Source organism: Arachis stenosperma, chromosome 8 (genome assembly GCF_014773155.1).
Source record: "Arachis stenosperma cultivar V10309 chromosome 8, arast.V10309.gnm1.PFL2, whole genome shotgun sequence".
NCBI lineage: Eukaryota > Viridiplantae > Streptophyta > Magnoliopsida > Fabales > Fabaceae > Arachis > Arachis stenosperma.
Window position 1 is genome coordinate 45,325,245 of NC_080384.1, and position 20,550 is coordinate 45,345,794.

At 34.8% G+C, this 20,550-nt stretch overlaps 2 protein-coding genes across 2 annotated transcripts; one reads left to right on the forward strand and one right to left on the reverse strand.

The window, feature by feature from the left end:
- Positions 1 to 1,048: 1,048 nt before the first annotated feature.
- On the forward strand, positions 1,049 to 10,704 carry LOC130943793 (structural maintenance of chromosomes protein 2-1-like). Its single transcript, XM_057871814.1, has 20 exons — positions 1,049 to 1,558; positions 2,116 to 2,796; positions 2,925 to 3,068; positions 3,177 to 3,467; positions 3,559 to 3,744; positions 3,861 to 4,025; positions 4,158 to 4,217; positions 4,702 to 4,764; positions 5,121 to 5,212; positions 6,029 to 6,125; positions 6,665 to 6,781; positions 6,925 to 7,143; positions 7,949 to 8,089; positions 8,163 to 8,330; positions 8,404 to 8,588; positions 8,692 to 8,785; positions 8,863 to 8,951; positions 9,038 to 9,263; positions 9,823 to 9,897; positions 10,208 to 10,704. Exons 1-20 carry the CDS (start codon positions 1,241 to 1,243, stop codon positions 10,325 to 10,327), a joined length of 3,531 nt encoding a protein of 1,176 aa, XP_057727797.1. The 5' UTR covers positions 1,049 to 1,240; the 3' UTR covers positions 10,328 to 10,704.
- Positions 10,705 to 13,376: 2,672 nt separating this feature from the next.
- On the reverse strand, positions 13,377 to 19,288 carry LOC130945153 (CRM-domain containing factor CFM3, chloroplastic/mitochondrial-like). Its single transcript, XM_057873848.1, has 11 exons — positions 18,972 to 19,288; positions 17,935 to 18,006; positions 16,194 to 17,005; positions 15,721 to 16,093; positions 15,512 to 15,642; positions 15,082 to 15,426; positions 14,794 to 14,950; positions 14,422 to 14,714; positions 14,277 to 14,336; positions 14,033 to 14,114; positions 13,377 to 13,809 (listed from the first exon to the last, which is right to left on the reverse strand). The coding sequence occupies exons 3-11, from the start codon at positions 16,980 to 16,982 to the stop codon at positions 13,805 to 13,807; spliced, it is 2,235 nt and encodes a 744-aa protein (XP_057729831.1). The 5' UTR covers positions 16,983 to 17,005; positions 17,935 to 18,006; positions 18,972 to 19,288; the 3' UTR covers positions 13,377 to 13,804.
- Between the last annotated feature and the right edge of the window lie 1,262 nt (positions 19,289 to 20,550).

Sequence of the window (20,550 nt, forward strand, 5' to 3'; positions counted from 1 at the left end):
TAAAATTATAATTGTCTGGAAATTAGCTTAGAAGTTAAATGATCGAAACTTTGAATATTATAACACTAATATTTTTTGAATATCTTAATTTTGTATCTAAAAAATTAATAAAACTTAAAATAACATTAAATTAAATTATTGTCAAAAAGTTAATTATCAAAGTTTATTATAGTTTAATATATTTTTTTTTCAATTTGTAAGATTTCAATTAGGTAAAAAGATCAAAGTTCAAAAGCTATTATACTAAATTTGGCATAACATATTATCAAATGAATGAATTATGTAAATTTCGAATACACATAAATAACTTTACTGAAAAGATAGATAATTAAATTAGCTAAATAATATGTTTGAAGAAGTATTACTCATTTTATATAAAATATCATGAAAAGTTTTGTATTAAGACATTAAATTTAAGATAAGAGAATTTCGACATAAAAAAAATTTGTTAGCCGAGTCTTCTTAAAATTTAGTCAAAATCTCATGCTGATACTGTATTGTAAAAAAAATAAAGAATATATAATAAATATAAAACAAAAGAGTTATAAATAAATAACTCTAGTAGTAATATTCCTCATAATTACTATCTCAATATAATAGATATGATTAATATATTTACTAATATATGTAGTATCTTATATAAAATAGAAAAGAGTATCTGATAGTATAAAAGAGGGATAAAAAATTTTATTATTGATCATGTATATTGTTAAAGATTTAAACCTCTATTTATATACATACTAAGTCTTACTTTTTTAAAATTCATTTATTTAAACTTGTCTTAAAAATTAATTATTCCTTCAATATTGAGAGAGTTGGCCCCAAATGATAGTTATCCACATTTTTATCACAAGAGTATTGGCTTATTCCCAAAAATTTACACCAAAATTCATTGCTGAACCAGAAATTATTAAATTAAAATTAAAATTATTGGTCTAAAATTCTAAATGATAACCAAAACTCAAAAAGTATTTTCCCGCCTTTTGGTCATTCCCTTGACTTCAAGTCTTCAACTCATGAACACAACAAAACAAGTAAACAACGCAGATCCATCATCAGTTACCTCAAAATTTAAATTTCAAGTCTTTCTCTCCCTTTTCCCACTCTCTAAATCCTGAAACCTTCAACAACCCGCGGTAAAGCACTCAACCAAAGCTCTTTCATTTAGGGTTTCGATCTCCAAAACCCTACGCCCTTCATTTCTTCCATTTTTATTCCCAATTTTTTATACTTTCGAGCGATGTACATTAAGGAGGTTTGCTTGGAAGGTTTCAAATCATATGCGACGCGAACCGTTGTTCCGGGTTTCGACCCGTTCTTCAATGCCATAACGGGCCTGAACGGTTCCGGCAAATCGAACATTCTCGATTCGATTTGCTTCGTGCTGGGTATCACCAATTTGCAGCAGGTTCGAGCTTCGAACCTCCAGGAGCTTGTTTACAAGCAGGGACAAGCGGGGATTACAAAAGCGACGGTGTCAATTGTTTTCGATAACTCTGATAGGAGTCGAAGCCCTCTCGGATATGAAGACCATTCCGAGATTACAGTAACAAGACAGGTTACTGTTTTTTAATTTGTTGAATTTATCTGTTTCTGATGCTTTTAGATGTTTTGGTTGAATTAAATTTTCTGTCACTAGCCGTTTATAAGTGATCGTTTTAATATTTCGTTAAGTTGTCTGTTAAGAGCTCGCAATTTCTCTTTTGTATACTAGTTATAATTCTGTACATTATTGGCAAACAAAAGTTGACAAAAAATAAAATAAAACTTATAGTATGTAATTTTGAAAAAAAGAAAGCATTATTTTATATGGGTTTTGTCTGTCTAAATTCTGTATATTTTTTTTTTAGTTCTGGTTAGTTAAGATCTATTTACAGCTTTGTAATTTCTAATTTTGATACTATTTAACATAAAAGAAAATAAAATGTTAAACTAAAAAAAGTTGACTTATGGGTTCTAAGATTCATAGTTGTGTGAACTGATTTTCTCATTATACTTTTAAGGTTTCAAGTGGTTGTTCACTGCACTGTTTAGGTAACTATTGCTTCTAAAGTCAGATGTTAGTTAGTAATTCTTGTTTTGTATACCTATGTCTTTAATTGATGCACAATGCAGATAGTAGTTGGAGGGAGGAACAAGTATTTGATCAATGGGAAGCTTGCACAGCCTAGTCAAGTCCAGAATCTTTTTCATTCGGTGCAGCTAAATGTTAATAATCCACATTTTCTCATAATGCAAGGGCGCATCACTAAGGTTTTAAATATGAAGCCACCAGAGATATTGTCTATGCTTGAGGAAGCTGCAGGGACGAGAATGTATGAGACCAAGAAAGAGGCTGCTCTAAAAACACTTGAAAAGAAGCAAAGTAAGGTTGATGAGATTAACAAGCTTCTTGATCAGGAGATATTGCCTGCATTGGAGAAGTTGAGAAAAGAAAGGATGCAGTATATGCAATGGGCTAATGGCAATGCTGATTTAGATAGGCTTAGAAGATTTTGTATTGCTTATGAGTTTGTTCAAGCAGAGAGGATTAAAGACAATGCTAGATCTGAGGTGGAACAAGCAAAATCAAAGATAACCGAGATTGATGAAAGTGCTAAGAAGGCTCAGGTAGAAATAAAGGAAATGGAAATAAAAATAGCTCAGTTGACTTCTGAAAAAGAGGCGAGAATGGGTGGAGAAGTGAAATCTCTCTCAGATAAAGTAGATGCACTTTCTCAGAGTCTTGTCAAGCAAACATCTGTGTTAAATAATAAGATAGACACTCTCCGAAGTGAAGAAACCAACAAGGTTAATGTAAGTAGGAAGTAATTTTGGTATTAACTTTGTTTGGTACTAATGATTATAGATTCATTTAAATGTTAAATTTAAAATGTCCATTTTGTGAACCTGATATTTGAGTTTAAACCCTGGATATTTTTAAGATTGTGAAAAATATTGAAGAACTGAAGCAATCTGTAGAAGAGAAGGCCATTGCTGTTAAAAAAGCTGAAGAGGGAGCTGCAGATCTTAAAAAGAGGGTCGATGAGCTTACTAAGAAGCTGGATGAGCATGAGAAAGAATATCAGGTACCATAAGCATATATTGGTTTCATGTTCACAACTTTCTCATGTCAATGGGTAGACTATCAGGTTGAGGTGGATTTTTCGTATTCTATTGCTCAAAACTGTTGGCAGGGTGTTATAGCTGGCAAGAGCAGTGGGAATGAAGAGCAATGCTTAGAGGATCAACTAGGTGATGCAAAGATAGCAGTTGGGAGTGCTGAAACAGAACTGAAACAGTTGAAAACCAAAATTAGCCATTGTGAAAAGGAACTGAAAGAGAAAACTAAACAATTAAGGTCAAAGCGTGAAGAAGCTGTTTCTGTAGAAAATGAGCTTGCCGCTAGAAGAAAAGACGTGGAAAATGTTAAGATCGAATTGGAGTCTATTCCATATAAAGAAGGAGAGATGGACGCTCTGCAAAGGGTTAGATCGGCTTTGTTTTGCTTCTATTCACTTCTCTACAATCTAACAGGATTAGCACTAAGATATTTTCGTCTATAAAAAAACTTTTCAGGATCGTGCATCTGAGGTGGATTGTGTACAAAAGTGGAAGGATGAAATACGCAATATTTCGGCATACTTGTCAAATGTTGAATTCACGTATTGTGATCCTGTCAAAAACTTTGATAGATCAAAGGTGAAAGGTGTCGTTGCAAAACTCATCAAAGTAAAGGATAAGTCCACAATGACTGCCTTAGAGGTTGGATAGCACGATCACATTATATTTTTTTGGTGAACATGTATGATAACATTTATCTGAATTTGTTAGTAAAAATTTATTTATATGTTAATCTGATAATACATGTTTACTTTCAGGTTACAGCAGGTGGAAAGTTGTTTAATGTTGTTGTTGACACAGAAGATACTGGAAAGCAGCTACTACAGAATGGCAAACTCAGAAGAAGAGTGACAATCATACCCTTGAACAAAATACAATCCTATAGTGTTCCCGCTAGAGTTCAACAAGAGGCTACTAGATTGGTTGGTCTCTGCAACTTTTATCTCTCACTTAGTTTTTATTTTTATTTTTTTTCTTTATCTCATTAATTTGCATTCTGACTGACTTGATTCCTTACCTAACTTTGCTGACGATTTTTCTTACTTGAATTTCAGGTGGGGAAAGAGAATGCTGAAATAGCACTTTCTTTGGTTGGTTATGAAGAAGAATTGAAGGTGCTACTCCTTGAATTTATATTAATATTAATATTAATATTCCCTGCTCTGCAAAAATTAAGTCTTATTCCCACTAGATGGGTCAGCTAATAATTTTTTCTGTTTGTGTTCCCTTTTTACCCTCCCTCCAATCTGAACGATATATAATAGAATCATTGATACTGAAAGCAATTTCAATGCCTTTTCAATTTGTACGAAACATCTCTAGTTTTATTTTGAATTTCATATTACGGACATTTTATTCAGCTGCTCAAAAAAATTGTTGCATGTTTATTTTTTACTATATTTTGGGGGGGGGGGGGGGGTTAAAAAGAATTGCTGTTCTTTCCCCTAAACTTTGTTAGAAAGATGTTGATTGAAGCTGTCTTGAACACAAATAACCTAAGCCAAACTCAATAAACTAATTTGATGCTGAGATTGAACTTTTTTTTTTTATTTTGGATAAATTACTCAGTTTTGTTTTTAATTTGTACTTTTGTTTCAGAGAGCAATGGAGTACGTTTTTGGTTCAACTTTTGTTTGCAAGACCATGGAAGCTGCAAAGGAGGTAATTGATGAAAACCATCTTTTGCTGCTTAGGCCTTCTACACATTACATGTGCATCCCCCCCACACCCACCCACCCAAAAGAAAACCATCTTTTCCCTATTCTTTACTTTGCTAAATGTGCATATCTTCTATGAAGAAGTGTTTGGTGACTACATGCCCACCTCTACATGCTTCTCTTACAATACTATAGTTTTTGTAAATATGCTGTTCTCTTGGATGAGTCTTCATTTGTTTCCACTAGTAGATACTTTGTCTATTTGTTGATCACAGTCATTATTGTCTTAGTATAATACCTTTTGAGGATTTTACTCTCCTATATGCATGCTCAATTTGGATTGCACTTTGTGAATGTTAGGTGGCATTTAATCGGAATATTCATACAACAAGTGTCACTCTTGAAGGAGATATATTTCAGCCAAGTGGCCTTTTGACTGGTGGAAGCCGAAGGTATGCCATTATCTGGTTTCGTGAAAGTGAAAATGAAAGTATGTATTAATTCACTTGGAGAACATATCAGTTGAGATCTTCCCCCTTTGATATGGTATATGTAACTGAGAAAAAGAAAAGAAATTGGAACTCATTGCTCATGGTATTCAAGTAACAATTCCCCCTTAACACATCTTTGCCTAGTCTCTATTCCTACCATGCTTTCACTATCCCAACTTTGGGAATTCAGTGTAGTGACAAGCTCTCAATTTCTTCTGTTATGTTGCCACCAGCCCTATTTTTGTTTTTCCTCAGATATACTCTTGTTAAAATATTTGGCACTAGGCGACATTTATATCTCAGGGAAGTTATAATGTATGATCAATATGAGGGGATCTAACAGAATTCTCATAAGGAAGATCAAGAGAAAACATGTATAAAAATGATCTTGCAAGCTCCTATAAAAGAATTTTTGAACAGGAGTTAGATGAAGATAAATGGTAAAATTGGCAAATAGGAGAATCATGAAAAGAATTAAGCTGAAAAGGTCTTCAAAAACCACTAGAATGAGGAACATTTCTACATAAGTATACCCTCAAGTTTTGAGTAAGGCTATTAGTCTATCACCATGACTAATGAAAAACAAAATAAACCTTGCCAGATAAACTTCCAAGGACTAGCAAGAGTAGGTTTGTCCAATACTCTAATTGAAAGTGTTAAAAATGCATAGAAATTTTTGACGTATTTTATTATGAGGTTCCATTGTCTTTTGTGTAGATGATATTATGAGAAATTGTAAGCATTTCTTGTAACATTCTGCTGGCTTTGACAAAACAGGGGTAGTGGTGATCTTTTGAAGCAACTGCATGATTTGGCTGAGGCTGAGTCAAAACTTTCAGTGCACCAAAGAAGGTTGTTGGAGATTGAAGAAAAGGTAGATCCCCAACACTGCTTTTTCCAATAAAATATGGAAACCATAGTAGTCATTCTCGGATCTTGCTGCATCCCGGAGGTCCCAAAAACTGTAATGTTGGGATCCCGGGACGTAGGATGGCTGGGATTTGAACAAAGGTAGAGGGACATTGTGATATATATATATATATATATATATATATAACATGCATATTGTATATACATTTTTTTAGATAAAAGCAGCAAATCTTAAGTTCTATATTTCATAATAGTTCCATAATCCATACTAAATAAATTCGTTACCCATAAATTGTAATTTAAGTTGTCAATGATCAATCATCGTCATAGAAGGGCAATGAATTTACCAATATAGCCTCTTTAAAACCATTGTAGATGGTGCTTATAAGGGGGCAAAACCGGTTGTAGATGGTTGGAAAAAAGGGGGGCGGGGGTTGGGTGGGTGGGCAGGGGTGCTATTTCTTTTCTAGTAAGCTTATGATTCCGAGATAAATTTCAATCTCACAGTTCTTTGTACTTGGCCTTGAATCTTGGGTAATACAGATTACAAAGCTTCTCCCTCTTCAGAAAAAATTTAAAGACCTCAAAGCACAACTAGAACTTAAGTCATATGATCTTTCACTATTTCAGAGCAGAGCTGAGCAAAATGAACATCATAAGGTATTGTTCCTTTCTTTTCATTCCAAAATTTGACCCTGTACTAGACACACCAATTTTACCTTGATTTCGTCAATTTTTTAGTTCTTTTTTCTTCATGTTATATATCTCTGTCAACGTGCTTCCTTTCTTGTTTCTCTTTGTAGCTTGGGGAGTTGGTGAAGAAGCTTGAGCAAGAACTTGACGAAGCAAAAGTTGCAGTAAAAGAAAAACAACTTTTTTATGAAGAATGTGTCAAGACTGTTTCATCCCTTGAGAAATCAATCAAAGAACATAACAGTAGTCGAGAGGGTAGGCTGAAGGAATTAGAGAAAAAGATAAAGTCAATCAAATCCCAAGTGCAATCTTCTTTAAAAGACCTGAAGGTAATTCTCAAAATGTTTTCTCATCATCATGATTCATTTGAAATTATTTTTAATTTTTTTTTCCATTAGAAAATTTGAAATGTATTACTACAAGTAAATAATGCCATTCCTAGTGTGATAGTGGGTTCAAATCTTGGAATGAATGGTTGGGCTCTACACAAAGGTCTATGGCTTATAGTCTATTCCTTATATCTTGGCTACACACTGGAGATTGCTTATGCCTGAAACAGAATCTGTACATAATTATAAGATATATACAATTAACTAATTGTATTATAACAATTCCTAAGATTATATCTGATCCTATAAGGTCATAACTATTTTATTCACAGATTCATAGATATTCTAACACCCATAATGTGGCTCAAGGTGCAACGAAACTTCTGATGTGCCAAATTTGACAATTTTTCGAAGTGCCTTCTTTGCTGACTACTGTCATTTTGGGGATATATCAGCTTTGATCCTTTGACAAGGTAGTCAAAGGCGTAAGGCACCTTTAAGAGAGTAGGGGCTCATAATGCTGCTATTTTTATGGCAGCCTTGATTTGTATTTCATGAAATTCCATGATCTTTTATGCCAGTCCTGCCCATCTGTTTTTGAGGGACAATTTGGAATTTGAGTACTAAAATATTTGAAGTTTCCAATCTAGATTGTGGAATTCACTATAATTTGCAACTGGTATTTTTCTTATTGTAATCCAAAGATTAAGAAAAGGAGAGACTTGTGATGGATAAATTGTTAGAGAAGACTATTAGATAATGCTTCTCTAACAATTTCTCTAACAATTTGCCTGCTGGTTTGCAGGGACACGATAATGAAAAGGAGAGACTTGTGATGGAAATGGAAGCTGTTATGAAGGAGCAAACATCCTTGGAGAATCAACTAGCTTCTTTGATAACACAGATCAGTAATCTTACATCAGAAGTAGAAGAGCAAAGTTCTGCAGTAAGAATAGTTATTTATATTGTTTAGAATTCTTCGTGAACAAGAGTTGTGGCCTCAAACTTTCCATGTGTAGGTTGATTCTGCAAGGAATGATCTTGATCAAGTTCAGTCACAGCTGAACTCAGTTCGCCTGAAAATGAAGGAATGTGACAAGGAAATCAGTGGTATTATGAAGGAACAGAAAAAAATTGAAGATAAACTTAGTGAGAGTAATCTTGAAAGGAAAAGGATAGAAAATGAGGTAATAATTTATTTTCTCATCTATGCATTTGGAGGTGCCTTGCTAATGAAGAAATTCCTTATTGTTATTCTAGGTAAAACGGATGGAGATGGAACAGAAAGACTGCTCTGTGAGAGTGGATAAATTGTTAGAGAAGCATGCTTGGATTGCTTCTGAAAAACAGTTGTTTGGTAGAAGTGGAACTGATTATGATTTTTCTTCCCGTGATCCTGGTAAAGCAAAAGATGAACTTGAAAAGCTTCAAGCTGAACAGTCTGGGTGTGTTGACGTGATAAACTGACTTACTGTTATAATAATAATAAATGTTTTGTGCAACTATGATTATTTATTGTTAAAGGATTTCATGTAATTTTTCCCTTAGGCTTGAGAAACGGGTCAACAAGAAAGTAATGGCAATGTTTGAGAAGGCAGAAGACGAGTACAACGATTTAATGTCAAAGAAAAAGATAATTGAGGTTTCTTTTTGCCCATCTATTTCAATAATTTGCCACATTTCTTGCATAACTGGTTATTCTATCATTGTGTTGTGCAGAATGACAAGTCTAAAATCAAGAAAGTGATTGAAGAGTTGGATGAAAAAAAGAAGGAGACACTAAATGTGACCTGGGTCAAAGTAAACAAGTGAGTTTTTTCCACCACTTCATATATGCCCTTTACTCCATCTATTTTACATGCTTTTCAATTTGGCAATGCCTTTTTTTCCCCAGTGATTTTGGATCCATATTTTCTACACTACTACCGGGTACGATGGCTAAGTTAGAACCTCCAGAAGGATGCAGTTTTCTTGATGGTCTTGAGGTTCGGGTTGCATTTGGAGGTGTCTGGAAACAGTCATTGTCTGAATTAAGTGGAGGTCAGCGATCTCTACTGGCACTTTCTCTGATTCTGGCACTGCTGCTATTCAAACCTGCTCCACTATACATCCTTGATGAGGTATGCTTTGCATGAATTGTGATTCCTCCACCACCAGCAAGAACCTTGGTATCCAATAAAATGCCAATGGCCCTTTGATTTGTTCACTTTGCAGTTAAGAATTTAATTATTGCATGGTACTTTTCTATTTCCGTCCTCAATTAAATCCAGTCAAAGCAATTTATTGGATATATTACAATAATAATTATTAATTACCTTAAATTCAGCCAGAAAGAATATTGTTAGCTTGAGTTTGGAGATTGATCTATTGAGCTTCTACTTTTGGTTATTGAGAATGTAGGAGGTGTTGGTTTTCAACTTTTCATGTCTTTATTCTCTACTTCTATTATTAATTATTAATGTATAAAAGAATGACCAAATAAAAAAAATTGAGAATCCAAAACTAAAATAACTTGTATTTTATGAGTATTAAAAACAGTTACATCTTTTCCTTTTTCCCCCTCTCTGTATTGTATTCTTACCTCGCGAGTTTCATCTTAATTCACTGCCATTCCCCATTTGGTTCATTCTTTCTATATTTGAAGATTTCCTTTCGGAGTTAATTTTCTAATTGTTGCAGGTTGATGCGGCTCTTGATTTAAGCCACACACAGAACATAGGGAGAATGATAAAGACTCATTTTCCACACTCCCAGGTAAACAAAAAGGACTAGTTTTTATAGTGTGGTGTAATTTCCTTGAACTCATTGAATCCTTTATTTTTCTAATTCCAAAAAATGAAACCCAACCAAATTTTTCTCCAAGTTTATTAATACTAATAACAGTAGTTTGTCTTGGTTAGTTGGTTGACACTCAAATCAGTAATGTTTCCAACAATATTCATTATTTTTTATTTTTTTGAGAGGAACAACTAAATTCATTTTTAGTTTCCAGATTTTCAGAAAGTGTCTGTTCAGCACTCGTTGAATTGAATAACCTCGTGTCTTTTGGTTTCTTGTTTTGCAGTTTATTGTTGTTTCACTGAAGGAAGGCATGTTTAATAATGCAAATGTTCTTTTCCGGACAAAATTTGTTGACGGTGTTTCAACGGTTCAGCGAACTGTTGCTGCTAAGCAAAGCAAGTGAAATATTGAATTTTTTATTGGTTCAATCCTGCAAATGAATTCACCTTGCTAGAAAAAGAAAATGTTCATTCAACTTGTGAACAACAAACACTGTAAGGCTCTTATGTATTAGTATTTAGTCTCTGTAGAGTAAGAACTTAATGTTGGACCTGGTTTAAGTAAATCCATACTGATCCATTTCAGATGGATTATAATCATCAATGTAAAAGTGTATGGAGAGTTTTGCTGTAAAATATAGTTTAATTTTCTTGTATTCATACCCCTTACGCAAGCCTTAGCCAGTGGTTTTGAAACCAGCCAGCCAGTGCACCTTGCATGAAATGCACCTTGGTTTCGAAACCAGCCAGTGGCTAGTAGTGGTGTATCTAAACGCCCTCTGCGCACCCTTTCAGCACTCCTTCGGCTTAAAAAAATCACTATTCATAAAAATTATTTATATGCAATATATTAAATTTAATATTTACGATAATATATAAAAATTTATAGTATTTAAAATATGAAAATATAAAGTATAAACAACTTAATAAGTTTTTTGTTATGAAAAATAATTTCTGTATTTATTTATATTTTGACAAAGCCAAGCAAGTCTAACCAATTAGTTAGGTTAAATTGCAAATATGGATTTGACTAAATAATAAATTTAAGACTTTTATAACAGCTTGAATCTAGACACATGTGACAGATCAAGTAAGGTTAGGCCGAGCACAAGTCAGCTGTCAATCCTTGACAAATTTCTGACCTCTTTCCACTCCTAAGTAAGAATATGCATTAACATAGAAAGAAGGCAGGAAAAAGGCAAAACAAATCATGTACAAATAAGGAGTGCAATCCCTTGAGAAAAGAAATGTAAAAATAAATGACGAAGATGAGTACTGTAGCTTTTCTCCCCTCAAGAAAGGGGTTGTGCTATGGTGTTGACAGTAATTTTTCAGTACATGCTGAAATGAAGTGACATGAAGGAGCTGTCCAGGCGTGGTTTGCCTGTAGCCACAATCGGGGACAACAGCTGATGTGCAGTAGATGGGTGAGTCATTCGTTAGTTGGGAAAAAATAATTGGTCATGTTTACAGGATAAATTAATGCATAGTTGAGAGATTAATGGATTGTTAAGGGAGATAATTTTTTTTTCTATTTTTGGTATGGCCAAATTAGGGGTGGCAATAGGTAGGATAGGTTAAGGTTTGAATATAATCTTAATCCAATCCATAGATTAAGAATATTCCAACTCTAACTCTATCCGTTTTTAATATACAGGTATCCGACTCTACATACTTAATCCAAAAAAGATGTAGCATTATTATATAATTTAATGATAATTTAAAATAGAATTGACTTTTACATAAAAAAACGTAATAAATTATCAATTAATGACCTTCTCTTAATAACTAAGAATCATTTGTATTTAGTGAGAGATCTTTAGTTCAACATCCACTTAAAACATATATATATATATATGGTGCGGGTTGGTTGGGTAGAGTTGAGACTCAACCCGCACCCTGTCTAATCTGCACAAGAATCCTACCTACACCCTATTTATCCGTTGCAAATCGGGTTGAATATCCATGGATAGGATGTATATTGCCACCCTAATGGCCATGCTATCTGGATTATATGAAATACTCTTTTGGACATAAAAATCAAATTAGGCCATGAAGTGCTTTTATAGTAACAATAAACAAAAAATATAAAGCCCAGAAGAATAAATAATGATAATAATAGTAATAATAATTATTTACCAAAAATAAATAGTAATAATAATTATAAATAAAGCAAACTGTGCAGTAAAATTATAAATACTAAACCTTAGATAATTAAATGGTGAAAACACTAAGGAAACGTGTAACAATTTGAAATTTAAGATGTTTTTTTATGTTTAATGCAAATTTCGATACAATTATAAACTAGTTTGGAAGTGTTCAATTAAATATGAAAGTTTAAGTTGGTTAATGGGTAGGAGTTAAGAATTAGGATATATGGATTAAGATTAGAGCTTAGGGTTTATGTTATATGTGCTAGGCTTAGGATTAGGGTTTAGTATTAGAATTTTATTGTTTGTTGTATACATATTACGTTTAGGGTTAGGGTTTTAAATTTAAGTTTAGGATTCGACGGTTCGAGGTTTAAGATTTAGGATATATTCCTCAATATAGAAATTAACTTCACCAACACTAATAATCATCATATTTATATGACATATTAATCAAGAAATTAAAAAAAAAATAAACAAATTTAAAACACATTTCTAGATGAAGAATATACATAAAGAAATGGAATAAAAATGACAATAAAAAATATATACAAATTAACAGAAAGAACATATTTTCATAAGAACATACAAATAAAGAAGCAAGTCTAACAACAACAAAAAATATAAGACAAACACCATATTAAGAAGATTAAGTCCATCAAATAAAATAAATACAAAAATAAAAACAAATAAAAAAATAATTTTTAATATAAAAAATTTTTGTATTGTAAAATATTTTAAATAAAAAACATATTAAATTTAATATTAATTTATATATATTTTAACTAATTTTTAAATAATATAATAATTAAAACATATTTTAATATATTTTATACTATCATTAATTTACCAAATTGGTGGGCGGGTCTCACTCTAATAAAGTTAAATTTTCAATCATTTTGCTATCAAAAGTAGTCTGAGCAGCGAAAGTGAGAAACAAGAAACAGTAAAGCAAATAGGATGCGGGAAAAAACCCCCAAAGTCAATGTTGCTCCACGACGACTCAGCTCTACCTCCAACAGTCCAGCCACACCTCTACCTCCGGCTGCTGCCACTCAGCTCCATCTCCAGCAACAGCGTCGCTACCGCCGTCTACCTCCTCCTTTGCAAGTTACTAACAAATATTTGACTGTTCTAGTAATTGGATCTGAGTTGTGTTTCGAAATTCTGGTTCTTATAATCGGATTTGGGATTAATTGTATCTAGGAATTTCTGGTTCTTGTAATTATATCTAAGTTATGTTTATCCTAATTTTTTTTCCAAATATTTTTCAATTTTATTATTTTATTTTTCAAAAAGCCGTGGATATTCGTGGGGAATCGAGTCAGTCACAATTGTATCTCATCAAATTGGATATTTACATATTACATGGTAATAATTTACAGAGAGAGAGATAGAGAAAATAAGCAGCATTCTAAGAAACAAGATAGCAGTGAGATTTCAATTGGTGATGGATTCCTTAAGCATGTCTCGCTGGAAAATTGAATAAACCGGAACGCAGCAATTTTATTCAGCATATATGCAGACTTGATACCTAAATTGAATAAACCTGGCTCCTGGCTGCATGCAACGGCATGTCATCCAGAAACTTCACCGCAATTCTGTACACCTGCCATCCGGGGATGATCATCATTTTCAAAGTTTTGAAACTTCTAATCCTCAAAATCCCAGTCACTATCTTCCTCATTGCCAAAATCACCGTCATTTTGTTCCCCGTCCGAAGCTTCAAGCTCACTCTGGAAATAACAATCAACAAATATTCAGTTGTCATTGTAACTAGAATAGAGATCATCTTCCATATTTTATTTTATTTCATCAATTCTCCTCGATAGCAGCTTTCAGATGATACGAAATTTGATGTTAATAGGGGAAAAAATGCTGTAAGAACTATTTATATAAGATCCAAAGCCAGTACATAAATCTTCTACAAGAAACTATATATTTTTGAGGGTGTCTTACCAGGGTGGATTCTGACATGATCTATACGGTTAAGGTCCTCTATTCCACCCCTATCTTCAGGCTCCAAATCATGAGACAAACCCTTTGAATAATTCGAAGTGACAATAAGTATTGAATATACAAAACACAGAGAAAGCTGATGCTAACATGCAAGACCACCAGATACATAGAGAAACCTGATGATTAAGTAACATCTACCGGGCATGCAAATGATGAATGCAAGTTATGATAAGTCAATACTTACAAGTTCCTCTTTCATTTCTTCTATTTTTCTCCCCAATTCAGTAATATGCTTACTCAGTGCCTACACAGGTCATACAAGATCAATTGAGACATAAAAGATATAGAAGGAAACATACAGATTTGCCATTGACATAAAAATTTGGAACCTCGTGGCGTTGCATGGCAATTGAACGCTTTAATGCCTTTGCCTTTGTTAGAAGGTTTCTTGGCTTTATGGTAACGGGACGCCTATAATTTTTCCCACGGTAGTAAATAAGACAAAATCCTTTTGGAAGTCTATCTATCGACACTAGTATTCCACCACTCTCATATTCCAGTAATCTAGCTGTGTCCTCAACAAAAGCAAAGGTCTTTTGTTTTGTTATTAATTTAACAAGCTCACGATGTCTCCAATGCAAATGCATATTCTCAATGACACCATCAAAAACTCCACGTATACCTGAAGATTATCATTAATAGTTGTTAGGTAATGAACCATTATAATATAGCAACTTTCAAAACAGCTGAAAATTACCCACCAAGTGGCAAGTACGGCTTCATAATTAAACCAACCCTGCGGAACATAGCACGCTCTTCTTCCGATATTGTTTCCTGATCACAATCAGGATCAGCTGGAACCAAGGAAGCTTCTACCTTGGATAAAAGATTTTCTGCTCTAATCTTTTTGGTCTTGGCCTGTTCAGAATTAGAGTTGTAATGATGATAATAATAAGAAGAACAAGATCACTACTAATAATCATAAATAAATGAAAAATAAAAAAACTCAAGTATATAATCTTCAACAATGTAAAGGATTAGAGACTTACAAGAACCAGTTTACGTTCAACTTTTCTGAAAAGCTTAACATTCTTAGCTTTTGCAGACTCTTTGATCATCTTCTCACGTTCTTCAGCAGATATATCCTTTCCCCAGCGTGTCTGAGCTTCATAGAACTCAGCCAATGATCCTGCTTGAGTCGTTGCTTCATCTGCCCCTGATTGAGTTACATCAATGGCTCTGTGCCGTGCCTTCTCCTCATCATCTACTACTTGTTTTGTCATTTCTTGTCTTTCAGCTAAAACAGCAGCGACACTAGTTGGGACAAAGTCCTTCCCACGATATATTACAATGAAATATTTATTTCTTATCAGCAAGGTGCCTCCTGTTAATTTCTGAACCAGGAAAGAAAAACAAGATTTATCATCATGCTCCATTGAACAATGACTAGGACTATAACCGAAGCTACAGATAACATACCTTTAGCTCCCCGGCCATTAGTTCATTGTTTGTATTCAGGATACCACGCTTAACAGCAATCTTCACAACTAAGCTTTTTTCCCATAGCTTCAGAATAGCAACTGCGAGACCTTGGAGATTTCGATTTCTACCTTTACAAGGTTCAACAAAAGATCCATATAAGTAAAAGGACAATGATTTAATACATTACCGGAGTAGAATAACATTACCTAGAGCAAAATGACAAGGAAGAGCTTTGGAAAGTTTCCTCATATTCGTCAGCTCTGCATCTGTTAGTCTCGGAGGCATTCCAGTTGGAAGAAGTCTAAGGGGAGTCTTATATCCAGGTACAGCAGGAGGAAGTAAATCCGCATCAATAGGAAGTATTCCCGTGCCCCACCATTCGACAAAACGAGGACCTAAACCACCAAGCATCCTGTCAAACTCTTCTTCCTCTGGCGTCATGTTCGCAAGCTGTTCTTGATTCATCATAACCGGCTCACTCCTTTCCAAAGATGCAGGTGTTGGTCCTTCATAGTTTTTCCCACGAAACACCAGCATAACACTTCCTGACCTCCATATAACTAACCCTCTTGTTCTGCGCTGCAAAATGCTACAAGATTTCAGTTCATAAGTTCTCTAAACAAAAATGCTATTGAAATCAAGAACAAAATAAGAATAAGTGAAAGGGGAAGCAAGAAACCTCAACAATTTCATGAGCAGTCTTCATATCTCTGGCAAGAAGCTCATGGAACTTGAGCCTAACAACTTCCTTCTTCCTCCACTGATCATGAATCTTGTCCAGCACGGCCTGCGTGAGCCCAGCTTTGGCCACATTCACCTTCTCCTTCAGTTGCATCCCCAATCTTCGCAACCGCGCCTGCTCCTCCTCCTCAAGAGTCAATTCCGCCAAAGTTGGCGGCTTCACCTTCCTCTTCTGCATCACCTTATTCTCTACCTCCACAGCTACCTTCTCATCCTCACCTTCGTCTCTATCCCATGGCAGAAGCATGTCGTTAGCTTCATCCTCAGCCAATGCGGTATCAGAACGAACCCAGTCTCGGCGTAGCAAGCGACTTAAACCTCCGGGTGCTTCCACGTTATCGTCGTTGTAGGAGGCTAATCGTAAATTTCGCAAGCGGAGAACGACTCTGTCGATTGCGTTGCAAGGGTTGTTGTCATTCCGCAAGAAGTGAGAGTTGTCGGGGTCAAAGAGGTCATCGGCGGCCGGTTGGGGGAAACGTGGTGAGGGTTTGGGGTTGGGGAATCGGGAAGAATTAGGGTTAGCGGGAGACCACTTGGTGAGCCAAGTGTCAGATGAGGTGACTTTATCGGAAGGTTTGGGTTGGGAGTGGGTTGGGTAGTTGGCAGAGACACAGAAAGGCCTCAGAATGCTAAGTTGATAAGAGTGCGAAGCAGTTGTGCACAAGTATGAGGTCCCGACACTCAGAGGGAGTTCCGATAACTTAGCAGTACTGTTCCCAGGTGCCATATTAGCCTCTCCCCAGCATTTCTCTGCGCACTCAGAGTGGCACAAACATAGTTATGCATGTGTTCACAAACATATTAATAACAATCTAGTAACAATTTTTAGACATACCTGATAATGCAAAAAGAAATAATAAACTAGTTCCTGGTACAAAATACTTTCTCAATTTAAATGAACAAGAAAGAGAACAAAAAATAACACAATCAGTAAATCAAATTCAAGGAGTGATCTCAAAGTTGGCATCTATATCTTCATGGGACAAATTTGAAGCTTGACCAACATTTCCTTCATTTTAATTTGTATCTATATCTACATTTGTGTATTTTTCACAAATCAATACCAAGAATAATTCATAATAGGAACCGAGTTGTGATCAAGACATTTTTAAAATTCTAGCAAAAAAAATAGAGAATGGGAACAACAATTTAACTGAACAATTTTATTCTGACTTGCAGAGAACATGAACCTCATTTCCAACAACAAATTCAAATATGATAATTTTCAGTAACAAGAGATTAAGGTCAAAAGATGATTTACAGATTTACAGCAACAGAAAATTCAGCTAAGTGATTATTTCAGCAAAACAACAACAGACAACCTTCAGTGATGATAATCAGTAATTCAACTCAATGATGATTTTCCGCCAAAAAAAATTAGTTCAGTGATATTTTCAGCAACAAATTCAACTTTTAGCAACAAAGTCAAGGTGCATTAACGAATTACAGCAACAAAAAATTTAGCTAGGTGATCTTTTTAACAAGACAGCAACAGATTCAAGATTCGGTGATGATAATCAGTAAACAATTCCACTCAGTGATGATTTTCAGCCAAAAAAAATTAGCCCAGTGATATTTTCAGCAAAATATTCAACTTTCAGCAATAAAATCAAGGTGCAAAGATGAATTACAACAACAAAATTAAGCAAGAAAGAAAAGAGGAATTTGTTAGAACTCACCAAATCAGAACTAGCTGCTGACGGCGAGGCTCGAAGCAAGAAGACGGCATCGACGACCAGCCCCGGAACGTGCTTAAAATAAAATATAAAATATAATTATTAAAAAATTAATATATAATTTTAAATATTTAAATTTAATGATTTTTAAGTTGATAAAATTCAAAATTTTACAATTTTACCTAATAAATTATCCATAATTTATCATTAAAAGTTCACAAACATCTTCAGACATTAAAATTTATAACTAATAAAAATCAAAATGCGCATAAATGACAAATCGGAATCAGAAAAATCAGCATAAACAACTCAGAATAAAAAAAATCAGCATAAACAACAATTCAGAGAAAAATTCCAACATAAACAATGCAGTGAAGTACTGCACCACACCACCATCAACAACTCAAATCAGCAAAATCAACAACCAGAATCAACAAATCAGAAAAATCAGCATAAACAATTCAGAATTAGAATCATAGCATAAACAACTTAGAATCATAAAAATTCCAACATAAACAATTTGGCGCATTGAGTTGAATTGAAGATGTAGCACTAAAATCAAAGGATGCCTCAACTTCCAAGGCTAATTAACATCTGCTAAACAAAAATCCTAATTCAAACCTAGTGTTCAAAATTAGTAGAATCAAATCAGCCCTGATCACCTCAGAAGCATTAATAAAAATAAATAAATAAAATTCACCCCGCAAAACAGAATCATATTTACATATTTGGAGGAGTAAAAACTACATGCCAACCAAGAAGTAAGAACATGCCATTTACTATTCTTGACATCAAAACAACGCACATGCTCTTGATTTGAATGATGGAAGTAGCAGCAGCGGTAGCACAAAGCAATTATATTATATCAGGACAAAAAGCATGAAAATTGGAAGCAATTTCTATTTCATATTTCATAGCTTCCATAGGGCATATTTGGAGACTAATCCTAACACAAGAACACACAAACGAAATCTATTGGATTTCTCATAATCCTAAGAAGTGACCCTTATTAAGATTACGAATATATCCAAATTTAATACCAAATCCAAATCTAATTCTCGTGCAGCTCTCAATGAGACTGATAAGACAGAGACAGAGTGAGCTCGGAGAGAAACAGAGAGCTTGAAGAGAGACGCGACGGCGAGGAGAAGAACTCCGAGCGCGACGGAGAGAAGAGGGCTGATCGATAGAGACCACTTTTGGCGACGACGGCACGCTTTCTATCACAATCCCGGCGGCGACGACACGCTCTGGCCAAGTAGAGGAGATCAGTGATGGAGACGGTGGCGGCTAGGGCTTCTGGTGGTGATTGCTCTGATAGGGTTTAGGGTTGCCTTTCATCTGTTCGGTGGCTTTTTTGTTTACATAAAACGGCGCCGTTTTGAATAGTAGAAGAGCGAGCCAAACCTTTCAAAAAACGGTCGGGTTCAACCGTTTTGCCGGTTAATCTTGTATTTTGTAGATTGATTTTGAAGAACAACTGAACCGTTTTTGATAATGATATTTGCCGAGTAAATTCCCAAAATGGTCCCTCAGATTGGGTCCGTGCACCAATGTTACCCTCACTTTTGAAATGCTCTAATTGCACCCTCCAAATTGAGTTCCGTGCGAAATTCTGGTCCTCCCACCCAATTCCGACATGATTCAGCAACCGGAGCGCTAAGCTGGCGGTTTATGGTCCACGTAGGCCACCTGAACGACGTCGTTTTGCTTAGAGGGGGTTGATGAATCAGAACAATGTCGTTTTGTGATGAAGGGGAATTGAAAGGTTGCTTGGGGAGAGGGTTGATCATTCGTTAGTCTTTCTCCTACTTCTCTTCAAACGTTTCTTCTCCCTTTCGTCCAGAGAATGCTATCACACTAGGGCACGTTCTAGTTAGTGCTTGTATGAGTTCGTTGGCAGGAGAAGGAAGGACGTCAATCGTACGAAGTTGTTGAAGCAGAGGGTATCATCATCGTCAGCTACAACAAGGTTAGAAATACAGTGTGTAGTTGAAGTTTAATTTTTTTTTGGGTTTTCATTGATGGCTCTTCACGTGATGTGTTGATTGAAGGAGATTTCATCTTCGTTTGGTGTTTTGTTGAGATTTCTATGTTGTTAGATTTTTTGTGGTTACGATGTTAGCATGGGATTTGAGTTGCTCTGTTTTTTTTATGTATCCAACAAGGGCTCTTTCCTCTAATGATACGGTTGTCTAGTTATGGTCAAAAGTTATTGTTGCATGTGTTTAATTTATTTGTTTACTTCTCTTGCAGATGGATGAAGTACTAGACATTATGTTTCATTATGGAGGAACTTTCGAAAATGGTGTGGATGAAAATATTGGTTACTATCCGGACAACAGAAACTGCCTTGGTGATGTTGAGGTGGATAGGCTGGATGTATTTTACCTGAGAAACTATTATAAGGAGTTAGGTTATGACAGAATGAAGGAAGTTTGGTGGCTTGTACCTGGAAAGAACATAGGGGAGGGATTGAGGAAGTTGAATAGTGATGCAGACCTAAGAGAGATATGTGAGATGGGTGCAAAGAATGAGGGTATTGTTGATATCTACATTGAACATGAGGTTTCGTCACCTGAACTTATACAAGGGAAGGAGGTTATGGTATACGTTAAT